Here is an 18,716-nt window from a genome sequence, read left to right on the forward strand (position 1 = left end):
AGAAATGGCAATCATTCCTAGGTAGAATTCAAGATTTAAGTAAATCCCCTCTTCAGTGAGTGTACCTACAGTATGTCTACATAATTTTAATTTGTATTACTACCATTATTGTGTTTTGTTTTTGGCTGAGTGCTTTTTTCTTCTTATGTTTTTACTTATCTGTTTTTCTCTTTCCTTGTAATGCCCTTGTGGGCCATACCCTGGTATATGGACTGAAAGGACTATATGGACTGTATGCATCTATCCATGTGTACCAGAAGGTTTCTTTTTAATGAATGTACTGTGTAACCGTCTGCCCCCCCCCCCCCCAAGAAAAAACAATAAAAAAGTTGATCACAAAAAAATAGTTATAGTATTAATTAATATTCAAAGGAGAGAAAGAAAGCAAAATCACATTTATTAGGCATTAACGCAAATATTGGAACAATATAAGGTGAATATCAAATAAAAGGCAACTTAAAAACAATCTGTGAATAAGTATAAAGAGTGATGTAGAAGGTGACAATAAATGCTCTTGCATATATTTTCAGATTGTGATCATTTCATTAGCACTTTTTTTTAAAGATACAAACCAGTAACACCTAAACTTTATAATACTGCTAGTATGTAAGGAATTAATTTCTTGGGGCCATACTGTTATTGAAAAATAATCACTGATGAGCTGGCCCAGTGGTTAGCAAAGTTACTGTTCCCACCCTAAGTTGATTATTTTCCTATAATAGCATGTGCAGAAGTGTTTTATTATTCCTGTAGCAGAGCAATTTGCTGACAGTTCTTTTTATTTTTAAAGAACAACAAAACATACATTTCACATACATTTCTATTTAAAATTAATACAACTAATCTGTGAAACTAGTTCCTGTAATCACTTATAATAGCTATGAACAGTTGAATATAGAATTCAAACTCAGTACCTGAATACTTTTCATAAATACTTCTGTGTAAATGTTTCTTTCCACATACATTCTCTTAAAGCAAGGATTATCATACATTGAGATGATTATTCAATATTATACAGAGCGCTGTTTATTTGTATTTCTTTAGTTTGCTGTTATGAACTTCATCCATTGGTTTGATGACAGAAGCTGATATGAATTCCTCTTGTTGTTAATACAGGATCTGTACAAGGCCTTTAAACAGAAGTATTTGTATGTTTGCTATCTCCTGTGTTCGTAACAGACGTCCCTCGGAGTGTGCTCTTGGCTTCCTCTTCGAATGCGTTCTCAATCTTAGACAGAAGTGCATAACATTTCTTCTTAAAGTCTTTTCCCATGAAAGCATAAAGCAACGGGTTCATAAAGCTGTTGGCGCTGGCAAGAGTGCTTGCAAATTTTTGTCCATCAAAGACAATGCTATCTTTTCGATTTAGTTCCCATAACTTAAAAAAGTGATAAGGCATCCAGGAAATGAAGAAAGCAACTATCAGTGCTGTCATGACCTTAAATGGCTTATTGGAGCTTGCCATTTGGTTATTTTTCAGCTTTCGGATGATGACAACATAACAAATGATGATGATCAGTAAGGGGATCACAAATCCAAAAATGAAATGGCATACCACTACAGTAATATGTTGTTCGTCATGCGCATAGTTGTTGTAACAGATTTGTTTTGAGTTGCCTCCCGCTGTCTCTCGGAAAATGGCCACTGGCAAGCTAAGCAATACTGAGAAAATCCAGGCCAGTAGAACCATCACCAAGGCCCTGCGTTTGTTGCGCTTGTTTTGTGCCCAAACAGGAAACATCACCACAACACAGCGATCCACGCTAATGAGGAGGAGGAGGAAGATGCTGCTTAACATGTTGAGTAACACGACAAAGGATGCCAACTTGCACATGAAGCGCCCAAAGACCCAACTTCTTTTAACATAATAGACCACAGTTAGAGGCAGGAAGGCACAGAAGAGGAAGTCGGACACAGCAAGGCTGAGGTACCAGATGGTGTTGACCGTTTTCTTAATCTTAAACCCTGCGATCCAGATCACCAAACCATTTCCAGTGATACCAAGAAACATAATAATCACATTGACTATTGCCAGTAAAACACACGGCACATCTGTGCAAAGTGTTGGAGCCTCTGGTGGAGCCAATGTATAATTATAATAATAATAATTATAATCATCGTCAGTGGAGTTACTTGCTTCAGCTTTAGCAGAATCGAAGGCCATGATGCTGTTTGGATCTGAAAAATGAAACAGAAATAGAACAGCTGAAGAGAAACTACAGTTTTGTTAGCAAAAACAGCAAGATGTACACTCACTGAGCACTTTATTAGGAACACCTGTAACACCTACTCATTCATGCAATTATTGAATTAACCAATTGTATGGCAGATGTGCAATACATAAATCAGACAGAAACAGTCAAGCAGCTTCAGGTAATGTTCACATCAACCATCAGAATGGGGGGAAAAATGTGATCTCAGTGATTTTGACCATGGTATGATGATTGTCGATGTCAGACAAGCTGGTTTGAATATTTCTATAACTGCTGATCTCCTGGGATTTTTATGGATAACATTCTCTAGAGTCGCGGTGAAGAGGGAACTGAGCCGTAAAGGAAAGCTTTTGATTTACCAGACAATCTACGTTCCAACCCTCACCTATGGTCATGAGCTTTGGGGAGTGACCAAAAGGATGAGATTATGGATAGAAGTGGCTGAAATGAGCTTTCTCTGTAGGGTGACTGGGCTCACCTTTAGAGATAGGGTGAGGAGCTCAGACATCCAGAGGGATCTCAGAGTGGAACCACTGCTCCTTCATGTCAAAAGGAGTCAGCTGAGGTGGTTTGGACATCTGATTAGGATGCCTCCTGGGCACTTTCCTTTGGATCTTTTCTGGGCACATCCAACTGGGAGGAGACCTCGGGGTAGACCCAGAACATGCTGGAGAGATTATATATCTCATCTGGCCTAGGAGTGCCTTGGGATCCCCCAGGAGGAACTGGAAAGTGTTTCTGGGGAGAAGAACACCTGGAATACCCTGCTTAGCCTGCTGCCACCATAACCCGACTTCAGATAAGCAGAAGAAAATGGATGGATGGATGGATGGATGGATGGATGGATGGATGGATGGATGGATGGATGGATGGATTCTCTAGAGTTTACTCAGAATGGTGCAATAATGCAAAATGATCCAGTGAGCAGCAGCTCTACGGACAGAAACAGCTGGTTGATGAGAGAGGTCAATGAAGAATATTCAGACTGCTCTGAGCTGGCAGTAAGGCTACAGTAATTCAGATAACCACTCTGCATAACTGTGGTGAGCAGAAAAGCATCTCAGAACACACAACATATCAAACTTAAGGTGGATAGGCTACAACAACAGAAGATCACATCAGGTTTCATGTCTGTCAGCCAAGAACAGAGAGCTGAGGCTGCAGTCGGCACAAGGTCACCAAAACTGGACAGTTGAAGAATGGAAAAACATAGCTTCGTCTCATGAATCACAATTTTTGCTGAGGTGCACAGATGATAGGGTCAGAATTAAGCACCAACAGCATGAATTCATGGACCCAACCTGCCTTGTATCAACAGTCTAAGCTGGTGGAGGTGGTGGAATGGTGTGGGGAATTTATTCTTGGCACACTTTGGGCCCATTAATACCAATCATTGTTTGAATGCCACAGCCTAGGACATTGACTGTGTGCATGATAGATTAGATTAGATTAGATTAGATTAGATTAGATTAGATTAGATTAGATTAGATTAAACTTTATTGATCCCTTTGGGAGGGTTCCCTCAGGGAAATTAAGATTCCAGAAGCATCATTACAGATAAACAGAGAAAATAAATAGAGAAAACTTTTATATAAATTAAAATAAATTAAGTATTTACATATACAAATATAAAAGAATAAGATATGGGGAAGAGAGGAAGGGGGAGGGGGAAAGGGGGGAGAAGTGGGGTTAGGGTAAGTGTGTGTGTGTGTGTGGGGGGAGCAGGAAAGATATTGCACTTTATATTGCATATTATATTGCACATTGTCCGGTATTGCTTATTGTTAGGCTAGGCTACTGCTCCTTCCCGTCCTCTGTCCTCCTGTTACCCCTCCTCCCCCCCAGAGAGGAGTTGTATAGTCTGATGGCGTGAGGGATGAAGGAGTTTTTGAGTCTGTTCGTCCTGCACTTGGGAAGGAGCATTCTGTCACTGAACAGGCTCCTCGGGTTGCTGATGACAGTGTGCAGAGGGTGACTGGCATCGTCCATGATGTTCAATAGTTTGTCCATAGACCTCTTCTCTGCCACTGTCACCAGAGAGTCGAGCTTCATGCCGACCACAGAACCGGCCCGCCTGATCAGTTTGTCCAGCCTGGATGTGTCCTTCTTGGATGTGCTGCCCCTCCAGCACACCACGGTGTAAAACAGGACACTGGTGACCACAGACTGATAGAACATCCACAGGAGTTTCCTGCAGATGTTAAAGGACCGCAGCCTCCTAAGGAAGTATAGCCTGCTCTGTCCCTTCCTGTATAAGTGATTGGTGTTGCAAGTCCAGTCCAGCTTGCTATCCAGCCACAGCCCGAGGTACTTGTAGGAATCCACAGCCTCCACCTCGACTCCCTCAATCAGAACTGGTTGTGATCTTGGTCTGGACCTCCCAAAGTCAATGACCAGCTCCTTGGTCTTCGAGGTGTTGAGCTGCAGATGGTTCCTGTTGCACCACACAGCAAAGTCCCTCACCAGGCTCCTATACTCATCCTCTCTGTCGTCACTGATCCACCCAACGATGGCTGTGTCATCAGCAAACTTCTGACCCTCTTTCAGTCCCTCTTTGCTTAACATCATGGTAAAATCAAAAGAAATCAGCCAAGACCTCAGAAAAAAAAATTATGGACCTCCACAAGCCTGGTTCATCCTTGGGAGCAATTTCCAAACACCTTGAAGGTACGACGTTCATCTGTACAACTAATAGTATGCAAGTATAAACACCATGGGACCACCAGCTGTCATACCACTCAGTCTCCTAGAGATGAATGTACTTTGGTGCAAAAAGTATAACTCAATCACAGAACAACAGCAAAGAACCTTGTGAAGATGCTGGAGGGAAAAGGTAGGCAAGTATCTACAACTATATCCACAGTAAAACGAGTCCTCTATCGACATAACCTGAAAGGCTGCTCAGCAAGGAAGAAGCCACTACAACAAAATCACTATAAAAAAAGTTAGACTGCAGTTTGCAAATGCACATGGAGACAAAAACCTGACAACCTCAAATCGGAAAAAGTGTGACGGTATGAAAAATGCAAATAAAAAAAAGAAAGTTGTGATTTCTAAATTTACTTTGACTTGTATTTCATTGCAGACAGTAGGAACCCAATATATTTCATATTTGTCTGGTTAACCTAATTTCATTTGTTAATATCCATCCATTCCTGTATTTCAGGCCTGCAACACATTCCAAAGAAGTTGGGACTGGGGCAATTTAGGGCTAATAATGAGGTAAAACAATTAAACAATGATGTAATGGTGATGAAATAATGGTGATGTCAATAGGTGATTGTAATTATGATTTGGCACAAAATCAGTATCCAGGAAAGGCCTAGTCTTTGAGGAGCAAAGATAGGCCAAGGATCTCTAGTTTGTCAACATATGTGTGACAAAATTATTAAAATGTTTAAAAGCAATGATTTGGATATTTCACCATCTACAGTACATACCATGAAATAATCCAAGGAATCTGGAGGAATTTTGGAGCGTAAAGGGCAAGGGCCCAAGCCTAATCTGATCACCTGTGATTTCTGATCCCTTGGATGGCACTGTATCAAGAACCATCATTCATCTAGAGCTGATATAACCACATGGGCTCAGGGTTACTTTGGCAAACCTTTGTGAAGCACTACAATACAGAGTTACAGCAACAAATCAGTATTCCAAGTCTTTTTTGTAAGAAGCAGATGCCGCGTGTTCCGGACCAAAGACAAAAAGGACCATCCAGACTCTTACCAGGGACAAGTCCAAAAGCCAGGGTCTGTCATGGTATGGGGTTGTGACTGTGCCTTGGCACTTCTGTGATGGCAGCATTAATGCAGAAAAGTACACTGAGATTTTGGAGCAACATATGCTGCCTTCAAGATGACATCTTTTCCAGGGACATTTTGACAAGACAACACAAAACCACATTCTGCACATACGGTATTACAAAGGCATGGCTGTGGAAGAAGAGGGCATGTCCCCTCTGCTCCCAATAGAGAATGTAATGAATTTTAAAATGAAAAATATGACCATGACGACCCTGTACTGTTACACACCTTAAGACCTGTTTGCAGGAAGGATGGGACAAAAATAACACCTCAAATGCTTCATTTAGTGTCTTCAGTCCCTAAACATCTTTTAAGTGCTGTATAAAGGAATGGCAACATTATAAAGTGGTAAATGTTTTACCATCCCAACATTTTTTTTTAAATGTGTTGCAAGAATCAACATTGAAATGAGTAGTTATTTTAAAAAGTTAAATTAATGAGGTAAAACATCAAATCTTGGGCTGTTGTATTGTTTTGAGTGCAATACAAGTCAAAGATTATTTACAAATCATTGTTTTCCAATTTAATTTCAATTTCAACCAACTGATTTGGGACTGTACTTTTTGAAGAAATGACCTCTGGTCTGATTGAACTGTTTGGCCATGATGACCATTATGTTTGGAGGAAAACAGGTGAGGCTTGTAAGCTGAAGATCATCCCAACTGTAAAGCATGGTGGTAGCATTATGTCCTGGGGTGTGTTTTGCTGCAGGAAGGACTGATGAACTTCACAAAATAGATGGTATCAGGAAGAAGGAAAATTATGTGGATATATTGAAGAAACATCTCAAGATATCAGCCAGGTCACAAACGAGTCTTCCAAATGGATAGTAACCCTGAGCATACCTGCAATGTTGTGGCAAAATGGTTTAAGGACAATAAAGTCACGGGCACAGATAGAGGGGGGGACGGGGGGGATTCGTCCCACCCAGATTTAAATTCACCTCGTTCGGTCCCCCCCACTTATAGGGAGGAAAAAACATCTATGCTGTCTTTCTTTGCATAAGGCAAACCTCACGGAAAAATCAAAAGACTAATTATCATTCGGTTTATTGAGGTGCACAGCAGTGTATACATAGTTGCAACTGCGCAGACTGCACAGGTTGCGAGCTCGAGCTTGGTTGCTATGGTTATTCACAACAAGTTTGACAGGCATATCGGGGACAGCGCCTCCTAGTTCAGGACCCCAACACGGCATGATGAAGGGTGCCAAAAGGCAGAAAACGATTGCATCATTTAAAAAAAAAAAAACGACTGTAAGTAAACTGTGCCTTACTTTATCATATCACCTTGCAATTTTTTGATAGTCTGTTCAAAGTAATGTCGTAGTGAAAGTAAAATCGTACGTAGTAGAGATGCCTTTCTGATAGCCTCCTTCTTTCGGTGGTTGCCTGTAGATACAGTGCTCAGAAGGCAGTTTTAATGTTTAATCTGGCGTTCCCTGCCATAATTTCAGCGAGCATATTGTTTCATAAGGAAACTTTGCGAAGAGTTGTTGACTGACTGCCGCTCACGCAACACACAGGCATAGTTAGAAAGTCAGGATGCACTGGTTTACACTTTACACACACACACGTAGCCCAGCCTCTCGCTATGTTTAACAGTTGGAACTTAGCGGTTTTAAAACTACTTTTGCAGTTTTGCAATTTCTGTGCGTGATGATAATGTGTAAACTTTGGATTTCCATAGGCTATGTTAAAATGTTATCATTGTCCTGGCCTGCAGGTAGTTCCTGGTGATGGCAGTGAGGGAGGTGAAATAACATGTATACACACTACCGTTCAAAAGTTTGGGGTCACCCAGACAATTTTGTGTTTTCCATGAAAAGTCACACTTTTATTTACCACCATAAGTTGTAAAATGAATAGAAAATAGAGAGTCAAGACATTTTTCTGGCCATTTTGAGCATTTAATCGACCCCACAAATGTGATGCTCCAGAAACTCAGGGCCCGTTTACACGAGGATGCTGTCGGGTAAAAACGACTAAATATTTTATCGGAAGTGCCTTTCGTCTACACGGGGACGGCGTTTCCGAGGCTGAAAAACGGATAAAATTGAAAACGCCTTCCAAAGTGGATAAGTTAAAAACGGCCCCTGTTGCATATCCGTCTAAACTACCCAATACGCGAAACTCTGCTCGGATCTGCTCACGTCGGGTACGCGTTTACGTCATCCATATGTCATATACTGTACATGCCAGCCCGGGAAGTAAGAAAGTAAGTAAAAAAGTAAGAGCATGTCTGATTACATCGATCCAACGGACCTTCAAGCTGCTCTGGCAGCTTTAATAAACGTCCAGGAGTCCTTCGAACATCTATACCGAATCTGCACATATACCGTTAATGAACAGAGGCGGGTATAGCATGCTCTTACTTTTTTACTTACTTTCTTACTTACCATAGCCAGAGTAGTCAAAGTTTTCGCGGCGCAGATGTGCAGATCAGACAAGACGGAAGATGTTGCGCATGCGTGCAGACATAGCGGAGGTCTTTCACAGCACCGCCTGGCATGCACATCTGTGACAGAGCGCAATGCGTCCGTCACTAAACAGCGGTTCCTCCCGCTGGTCATGTTTCAATGTTCAAGTGCAATGGACTAAACCACAGTTGCAAAGACATTCCAAATACAATCTGTGTTGTGGGTTTGGTAATGGGGGCTTTACAAGTATGTTTTGTTACGGGTACATTTGTTACAACTTTTAGATATGTAAACCTGAAATGTTTGGTACACGTATTCATAGTAAAAGACGCGACAGGTTTAAACAGCACAAGCATTTATTAGTTTTCACTATAAACAATAGCGTGTAAAGATTCATTAAGTGCACACGTTTAACATCTGAATCCTTTTCTGCTAGAGTTTATCTAACATCAGCCAGAAATGTTTGTAGCCATTTACCTGCTGTAGTCTTCCGGGTGCGGGACCAAAGCAGAATGCAGGTCTGAAAGTGCTTTTCCAGGTTTCTTCCGCGATGCGCGGGAAAGCAGCTCATTAGAGCGGAGAGAAATGGTCTAAAAATCTTACGTAAGTGTTTGTTGTAATATTTAAGGTCTGCACATTGTTGTAGGAGTGTAATGCATGCAGTGAAAATGTTTAGAACTGTTAAAATCTGTCTAGATGTGTTGATTGATTTTAATTGTGTTAATACTGTGCCGTAGTCTTTTAAATATGCGCTGCACTGTTCATTGGGGAGATGGCCTCGGCAGGGAGAGGACGCATGACTTGAGCTCTGTGTGAGTAATGCCAGAGTAGCCTAGCTTGCGTGGGCATTTTGTCCCAGAATTTTTTTTTGTTTGGTTTTGTCATCAGTGGTTTTTTTTTGTTTGTTTGTTTGTTTGTCCTGTTTGTGTTAACTGCCGGCTTAAGAATAAAAAGAAAACTATTTTTGTACAAGAATTTTCCTTGTTTTGCTCATCATTCTGACTGACTACTCTATCCGCTCGGCACACTCTATTACAACATCCAACTGAATTCCACACATTTATGCGTCACCGTATAGACGCAGATTTCCTCCTTGAAAACGGTCGTGTAGACGCGGAAAAAAGTGAGAACAAAAACGGACTTTTGCGTTTTTGTTTCAGACCATCCCCGTGTAAAGTGGGCCTCAATCTGCTCAAAGGAAGGTCAGTTTTATAGCTTCTCTAAAGAGCTCAACTGTTTTCAGCTGTGCTAACATGATTGTACAAGGGTTTTCTAATCATCCATTAGCCTTCTAGAGGCAATGAGCAAACACATTGTACCATTAGAACACTGGAGTGAGAGTTGCTGGAAATGGGCCTCTATACACCTATGGAGATATTGCACCAAAAACCAGACATTTGCAGCTAGAATAGTCATTTACCACATTAGCAATGTATAGAGTGTATTTCTGATTAAAGTGATCTTCATTGAAAAGAACAGTGCTTTTCTTTCAAAAATAAGGACATTTCAAAGTGCCCCCAAACTTTTGAACGGTAGTGTGTATATATATATATATATATATATATATATATATATATATATATATATATATATATATATACACACACACATATATATTACACACAAAATGGAATCATTTGCTGACAGCTCAGTCCCCCCCAGTTCAAAAATCCTATCTGCGCCCCTGAATAAAGTCAAGGTACTGGCATGGCTATTACAAAGCCCTGACCTGAAAATTTATGGGCAGAACTGAAAAAGCATGTGTAAACAAAGGCCTAAAAACCTGGCACGGTTACACCAGTTCTGTCTGGAGGAATGGGTCAAAGTTCCAACAACTTATTGTGCGTGTGGCAGCGGGGGCGTGGTCTAGCATCGGTCTGTGACAGGAGGGTGGAGTCGGGGAAGTTAAGTGGCAGAATCACTACACCTGTTGTTAATTAATGTGTTTGTGTGTCTTCCCAGTGACCGCGCCCTATTTAAGGAGAGAGAGTGAGAGCAGAGGGAGCTCTCTCGACAACCAGACGGCTGATGTGTGTGCGTGTGTCTGAGTGTGTGTTTGTGACTGCAAAGTGCAAATAAAAGAGAGTTTTGTGAGATCAGTTCTGTCCTGCCGTCCTTCTGTGCTCCACCCACCTACATGGACTGCTACAGTGGTGCCAAAACCCGGGATCTGAACACAGAAGACAACAGCCCCATGGAGTCCTCCACCTTCGCCGACCTGATCCACGCCCTCGCCACGGCCCAACAGAGCCAGCACCAGGCGCTGCTTGCCCTCCGAAAGGAGCAAGAACAACGGTTCGAGGCCCTGGTGCTGGCGCAACAGGAAGATCGTCGGGCGTTCCGGCACCTCCTCGTGTCGGCGGGGTCCACCATCTCCACCACCGCGGGCCCTTCCCCCCTCACCCTCACGAAGATGGGCCCGCAGGATGACCCCGAGGCATTCTTCACGCTCTTTGAGCAGGTAGCAGAGACCTCGGGGTGGCCGGTGGAACAGCGCATGGCGCGCCTCCTCCCCCTGCTAACGGGAGAGGCGCAGCTGGCCGCGCTACAGCTCCCCGCCGACCGCCGGCTGGCCTACGCGGACCTTCGCCAGGCCGTCCTCCAGCGGGTGGGACGCACCCCGGAGCAACAACATCAGCGTTTCTGCGCTTGGAGGAAGTCGGCCGGCCGTTCGCGTTTGGCCAGCAACTCCGGGATGCCTGCTGGCAGTGGTTGAGGACTGACAGCTGTGACACTGAGGGACTCATCGACCAGGTGGTACTGGAACAGTTCGTCGCGCATCTACCAGCGGGAACCGCAGAGTGGGTCCAGTGCCACCGCCCGGCGTCGCTGGATCAGGCAATCGAGCTGGCGGAGGATCATCTGGCGGCTGTCCCGACGGCAGGACAGCAGACAACCTCTTCTCTTCTCTCCTCTCTCTCTCTCTCTCTCTCTCTCTCCCCTCCTCCTGTGTCTTCTCCTCGCCCCATTCCCCCACCACGGAGACGGGAGCCGGCTCCACCTCAGCTGGCCCACCGTACCCGCGGTGCCCTTCCGTGTCTCCCTTCTGTGTCTGTCTCTCCCCCCCCTCAGGTGAGTGAGCCCCAGAGCACTAGTGCAGAGAGGAAGCCCGGGCCGGTTTGCTGGCAGTGCGGGGAACCGGGCCACCTCCAACAGCAGTGCTTGATAATGGAGGTGGGCGCGGTGGTTCGGATCCCCAACGTGCCAGGAGCCGCCCTCGATCGGGCCGGAGCGTATCGCATACCGGTGAGTATCCAAGGGGATACATATCAGGTGTTGGTGGATTCTGGCTGTAATCAGACCTCAATCCACCAAAACCTGGTGCAAGACGAGGCTTTGGGGGGAGCACAATTGGTGAAGGTGTTGTGTGTGCACGGGGATGTTCACAACTACCCTTTAGTGTCGGTCCACATTATTTTCAGAGGGGAAAAATTTATAGTGAAGGCGGCGGTTAATCCTCGCCTTACCCACTCTTTAATTTGAGGGACTGATTGGCCAGGATTTCGGGGTTTAATGACACACTTAGTACAGAGTGGGTCCTGCCATTTGACAGGGGGAGGTCCCGGTGTCGCTTTGGCGGGAGCAGCTGTCACAGAGCCGTCTACGTCATCTCCGCGCCAGAGTGAGGAGCCACCGGCTCCTCCTCTCTCTATTGGGGAATCCCTTGCGGATTTCCCATTAGAGCAATCGCGAGACGAGACTCTGCGGCATGCGTTTGACCAAGTGAGAGTAATCGATGGCCAAACGCTCCAGCCGAACGCCACCCCGTCCTTCCCCTACTTTGCGATTATGAAGGATAGATTATACCGAGTGATGTAGGACACTCAAACTAAAGAGCGAGTCACGCAGCTTTTAATTCCGAAGAGCCGCCGGGAATTGGTATTCCAGGCTGCTCACTTTAATCCCATGGCTGGACATTTAGGGCAGGATAAAACACTAGCCCGAATAATGGCCCGATTCTATTGGCCGGGGATTCGCGGCGATGTCTGTAGGTGGTGTACGGCATGCCGCAAATGCCAGTTAGTAAATCCAGCAGCCATTCCAAAAGCGCCTTTGCGCCCTCTACCGTTAATCGAGACCCCGTTCAAAAGAATTGGGAAGGATCTTGTCGGGCCATTAGATCGGTCAACACGAGGGTACCGCTTTATATTAGTTCTGGTGGACTATGCAACGCGATACCCGGAAGCAGTGCCTCTTCGCAATATCTCAGCACGCAGTATTGCGGAGGCACTCTTCCGCGTCATCTCCCGACTTGGAATCCCGAAAGAGATTCTGACTGATCAAGGCACCTCGTTTATGTCACGAACACTGAACGAACTGTATGGGTTATTAGGTATTAAGCCAATCCGCACCAGCGTGTATCACCCACAAATGGACGGTTTAGTGGAACGGTTTAATCGCACCCTTAAAAACATAATTAAAAAATTTGTAAGCGAGGACGCGCGTAACTGGGATAAATGGCTCGAACCCTTGCTCTTTGCAGTGCGAGAGGTCCCCCAAGCCTCCACGGGGTTCTCCCCGTTTGAATTATTATATGGGCGTAAGCCACGTGGCATTTTAGACGTGCTGCAAGAAAATTGGGAGGAGGGACCTTCACCAAGCAAAAATGAAATTCAATACGTTATTGACCTGCGCGCAAAACTCCACACACTCACACACCTAACCCAGGAGAATTTGCGGCAGGCCCAAGAATGGCAAACCCGCCTGTACGACAAGGGTACGCGCCTTAGAGAGCTTGCACCGGGAGAGAAAGTACTCGTATTGTTGCCCACATCGAGCTCTAAATCAGTTGCCAAGTGGCAAGGACCCTTTGAGGTCACACGGCGAGTCGGGGACGTCGACTATGAGGTAAAGCGAACGGACAGGGGTGGGGCGCTACAGATTTACCACCTCAACCTACTCAAACTCTGGAACGAGGAGGTCCCCGTGGCGTTGGTGTCAGTGGTTCCGGAGAAGGCGTAGCTGGGGCCGGAGGTTCAAAAAGGAACATTAGCATCACGTCCCTCTCCGGTCCCCTGTGGAGACCACCTCTCCCTGACCCAACTTGCGGAGGTTGCCCAGTTGCAGACCGAGTTTTCAGACGTGTTCTCACCCCTGCCCGGCCGCACTAACCTCATAGAGCACCACATTGAGACGCCCCCGGGGGTGGTAGTGCGTAGCCACCCTTACAGGTTACCCGAACACAAGAAAAAGGTGGTTCGGGAAGAACTCGAGGCCATGCTCGAAATGGGCATCGTCGAGGAGTCCCACAGTAACTGGAGCAGCCCGGTGGTCTTGGTACCCAAGGCCGACGGGTCGGTCCGGTTCTGTGTGGACTACAGAAAAGTCAACGCGGTGTCTAAATTCGATGCGTACCCAATGCCTTGTATTGATGAGTTGCTTGATCGGTTAGGCACGGCTCGTTTTTACTCGACACTGGATTTAACAAAAGGTTATTGGCAGATCCCCTTGACTCCATTATCCCGTGAAAAAAACGGCCTTTTCCACACCGTTCGGCTTACACCAATTCGTCACACTTCCTTTTGGGCTGTTTGGGGCGCCCGCTACATTTCAGCGGCTGATGGACAGGGTCCTCCGCCCCCACGCCACCTATGCGGCCGCGTACTTAGATGATATCATTATTCATAGTAATGACTGGCCGCGGCACCTACAACACCTGAGGGCCATCCTTAGGTCGCTGAGGTGGGCGGGTCTCACGGCCAACCCGAAGAAGTGTGCGATTGGGTGGGTGGAAGGACGGTATCTGGGCTTCCACTTGGGCAACAGGCAGGTGCATCCCCAAATTAACAAGACTGCAGCGATTGCGGCCTGCCCGAGGCCCAAGACCAAAAAGGGGGTGAGACAGTTCCTGGGGCTGGCTGGCTATTATTGTAGGTTTATACCTAATTATTCGGACGTCACCAGCCCGCTGACTGATCTGACTAAAAAGGGGGCACCAGATCCGGACGGAGCAATGCCAGCGGGCTTTTTCTAAGGTTAAGGCTGCACTGTGTGGGGGGCCACTTTTACACTCCCCTGACTTTTCTCTCCCCTTTATGTTGCAGACCGATGCGTTGGACAGAGGGCTGGGGGCCGTTTTGTCCCAGCAGGTGGAGGGGGAGGATCGCCCCATCTTGTACATTAGTCGCAAGCTGTCGGTGCGTGAGGGGCGCTACAGTACCATCGAGAAGGAGTGCCTGGCGATCAAGTGGGCGGTCCTCGCCCTCCGGTACTACCTGCTGGGACGCCCTTTCACCCTCTGTTCGGACCACGCGCCCCTCCAGTGGCTCCACCGCATGAAGGATGCCAATGCGCAGATCACCCGTTGGTATCTGGCACTCCAACCCTTTAACTTCAAGGTGATCCACAGGCCGGGGGCGCAGATAGTCGTGGCGGACTTCCTCTCCCGTCAAGGGGGGGGGGGGGGGGGGAGTCGGCTGCGGGCCGGACGGCTGCCCGGCCTAAGTCGGGCGGTGGGGGTATGTGGCAGCGGGGGCGTGGTCTAGCATCGGTCTGTGACAAGAGGGCGTTGTCGGGGAAGTTAAGTGGCAGAATCACTACACCTGTTGTTAATGTGTTTGTGTGTCTTCCCAGTGACCGCGCCCTATTTAAGGAGAGAGAGTGAGAGCAGAGGGAGCTCTCTCGACAACCAGACAGCTGATGTGTGTGCCTGAGTGTGTGTTTGCGACTGCAAAGTGCAAATAAAAGAGAGTTTTGTGCAGGGCTTTGAACCGGTTCAAGGAATGAAAACGAAAACCGGGAACTTTTTCTATTTCACATGGAACAGAAACGAAACCAGAAACTTTATTATTTTTTATGTTCCGGAACAGAAACGCTTATTAAAAATAATGGTAACCGGTTAATACCGGTTTTTATTTCGTTCCTCAAAGTTTCTGTAGCCTACAAATAGTCATTCTTCTCCTGCGCAAGTTTCTATGACCCGCTGGGGTTCACTTCCTGTGTGACGTTCGCTGATTGAATGGAGAGAGCGGGAAGGTGGACTACTAGTGAATACTAGGTGAATTACTTTGTGTCTGAGCAAAGAAGAGCCTGAACGATGCAACCTCCCTATTGGTTGTTTGTAAAAATGTATCAGTTGTTGCCCCTCCCACGGGAATCATCGCGGGCTCGAGAGACGAGACCTGACGAGTTAGTTCGTTGGTAGCAGAACAAAATGTCTGGACACAAATCGGGTTTTCAGAAAAGGAAAGAAAATAAACGGAGGGTCGAAAATACAAAAAAGGAGGCAGAAAATGCAAAACGAGTTTTAAGGTAGGACAAATGGTTACTTTTTAAGGCAGCCCGCCGTGGCTGCAGGCTTTCAGTTGTCATTGAATGGTTACTTTTCTGAGGCAGCCCGCCGTGGCTGCCTGCAGGCTTATTTATTATAGTCCATTTAGTTAAAATAGTTGATATAAAATGTTTATAGTTATGTGATGGTTGTCCTGATTTAGACTGGTGGGTTTTTTTGGGGGGGTGCGCGATGTTGCACCCGGGCCCAGATTAGGGCAGAACCGGCCCTGGCTACATTTCAGCTGTAGTTTGTTATGTATGTATGTACTTGCATAGATGTGTACTTCCAATATGGCGCCTAACAAAATCTCGCGGCGCGGTGACGTCATGCGGTAGCCCTCTATAGGGCCTGACTAGCCTTTGGTAATGCACTAAACGAATTCTCTTTCATTTTTGGCACTTTTTCTGTTTGTGTAGATGGGAAGACGTACTGAGAATCCAAATCGCCAACATTTGAAATAATTGTTTTGAATTATTTCTTGTCTTATTTAATGAAGGTTGTAATAGAATTAGCCTACATTTGGTTTAAGCTGGATGAGACAGAGACATAATTTTATAGCCATTTGTTAAACAGCTGACAGGGAACGTAATTAACCGTTCCGGGAACGACATTTTTTTGTTCTAACCGGTTCGGGAACGTCTATTTAATGGTGGAACCCAAAACCGGAAACGTTAAAATTCCGTTTCTGTTCGGAACGAACCAATAGGAAAAAAATTCCGGTTCAAAGCCCTGGTTTTGTGAGATCAGTTCTGTCCTGCCGTCCTTCTGTGCTCCACCCACCTACATGGACTGCTACAGTGCGAAGCTTGGAGAAGGCTACCCAAAACATTTGACCCAGGTTAAAGAATATAAAGGCAATGCTACTAAAATACAAACAAAGTGTATGTAAACTTCTAATCCATCAGGAATGTGTTGAAAGAAATAAAAGCTGAAAAAAATTCTCTCTATTATTATTCTGGCATTTCACATTCCTAAAATAAAGTACTGATCCTAAGTGACCTAAGGCAAAGAATGTTTTCTCAGATTAAATGTCAGGAATTGTGGAAAAACTGAACTGAAATGTATTTGGCAAAGGTGTATGTACACTTTTATTTATTTATTTATATATATATATATATATATATATATATATATATATATATATATATATATATATATATAGTCTCAAAGTAGCTAAGAGGAAAGCAGGCATATATACTAGGGTGCATCAGTTGCCTTCACTTTTATAAAATCTGATGCATTTTTGTTTGGGTGCTGCTTTTCACCAATAAAGACATCCTGTTAAATTTTGACCATATTCAAAAGTCTAATGGTGGCACCATGAGGTTCATTTTTTGCCAAAAAACACTTATGTTTTTGCCTGAGGTTTGAATCACAATGTTGGACTCCAATTATTGATTTCTTGTGACCCAGAGATCATGTTAAGAACCTTTGCAAGGGATTGAGAAGCATTAATGTGATTCATAATACATTTGTATTGTTTAAAAGTAGTTGAACAATGATTCAATGAACAGCTAAAACTCAAACTGTGCTTGATAATATATTTAGAATATGTACTAAAAATGTGTATCTAAGATATTTGGTATACTCTATAAGGTGCCATAATGTTTCATGAAAAGTGATCGAAATTTTGTCATAAAAGTCATAAAATAGCAGCTTTTTCCATAACTTTGAGCTCCTGGTGCCACCATTAAACTTTTGAATTTTGTCAAAATCTCATCTCATCTCATTATCTCTAGCCGCTTTATCCTGTTCTACAGGGTCGCAGGCAAGCTGGAGCCTATCCCAGCTGACTACGGGCGAAAGGCAGGGTATACCCTGCACAAGTCGTCAAGTCATCACAGGGCTGACACATAGACACCCATTCACACTCACGGTCAATTTAGAGTCACCAGTTAACCTAACCTGCATGTCTTTGGACTGTGGGGGAAACCGGAGCACCTGGAGGAAACCCACACAGAGAACATGCAAACTCCACACAGAAAGGCTCTCGCCAGCCACGGGGCTCGAACCCGGACCTTCTTGCTGTGAGGCGACAGCACTAACCACTACACCACCATGCCGCCCTTTGTCAAAATATTTCACCCAATGTGTTTTCTTACCAAAAGGAACATAAACAAAAATGCATCATGATCAGAGGAACTTTTCATTTTTAGGGGGCAACTGATGCACCCTAATATATACATATAGTTAAGGTTTCATAGATAAGCTGTTTGACTGATCATTTGGATTTAATCTGGGTTAAAATTTTATTAAAAACAAAATTTAAATAACGTGCATGAAATAAATTCGTGGACATGGTTTTACAGTTAAAGGGCTGGCTGCAAAAAGTTTGAGAACACTTGGTTTAGTCTGTTTTTCTTTCTCTTTCTTTCTTTCTTTTTTATGAAATATATTAAAATGCCTGAATGCATACGCAATGCTTTCTTTCATTAGGTTGTTTTGGATTCTCGCCAGATGCACATAAATTTCACAAGGAAATTATTTCAGCTGTGTCGAGAGAGTGAAAAATGGCAAAGCAGCAGCTACTGAAATAATGAACGTCCTGATCGCATCCAGCATTTCTTCTAACTTCTCAGTAACACCATCTACCATGACACTCAGGCTTTTGCTCATATATTGCATTTATTTTATCGTGAGCAATAACTCACCTTTCAAATGCCGCCTTCCGTTCAGTGTTCCTGCTCTATCGTTTTCAGGTCTAAGTTAAGTGGTTTCCTCTTTCTGGTGTGAGTCAAACGTCTTGGACGATTTCTTTTGTTTGGTTCTCCTTTGAGGGTGGATGCAGTTCTAAGAATTTAAACCTGAGATGATAATCACACATTTTATGCTCCCCGGCCTCATTTGAGCAACATGCCAGTGTAGCTGTACTGCTGGGGTCAGATAGGAAGCTGTTTTGTTTTTTTTTTTTGTTTTTTTTTTTTGGGGGGGGGGTGCTTTTTTTATTTTTTATTAAATGCAGAACTAATAAGTCATCTCACAATATTTCTACACATGCTAACACACAAA

General features: G+C 44.6%; 1 protein-coding gene across 1 annotated transcript; it reads right to left on the minus strand.

Annotated features, from left to right (window-relative positions):
* Positions 1-456: 456 nt before the first annotated feature.
* Positions 457-18,535, minus strand: LOC132872153 (chemerin-like receptor 1). The gene is made up of 2 exons (XM_060906768.1): positions 18,359-18,535; positions 457-2,178 (listed from the first exon to the last, which is right to left on the minus strand). Exon 2 carries the CDS (start codon positions 2,162-2,164, stop codon positions 1,133-1,135), a length of 1,032 nt encoding a protein of 343 aa, XP_060762751.1. The 5' UTR covers positions 2,165-2,178; positions 18,359-18,535; the 3' UTR covers positions 457-1,132.
* Between the last annotated feature and the right edge of the window lie 181 nt (positions 18,536-18,716).

The sequence above is a fragment of the Neoarius graeffei genome, chromosome 24 (genome assembly GCF_027579695.1).
Source record: "Neoarius graeffei isolate fNeoGra1 chromosome 24, fNeoGra1.pri, whole genome shotgun sequence".
Lineage (NCBI taxonomy): Eukaryota > Metazoa > Chordata > Actinopteri > Siluriformes > Ariidae > Neoarius > Neoarius graeffei.

Excerpts from the sequence above, each read along its gene's own strand:
- LOC132872153 (XM_060906768.1), bottom strand. The coding sequence starts at position 2,164 with ATGGCCTTCGATTCTGCTAAAGCTGAAGCAAGTAACTCCACTGACGAT.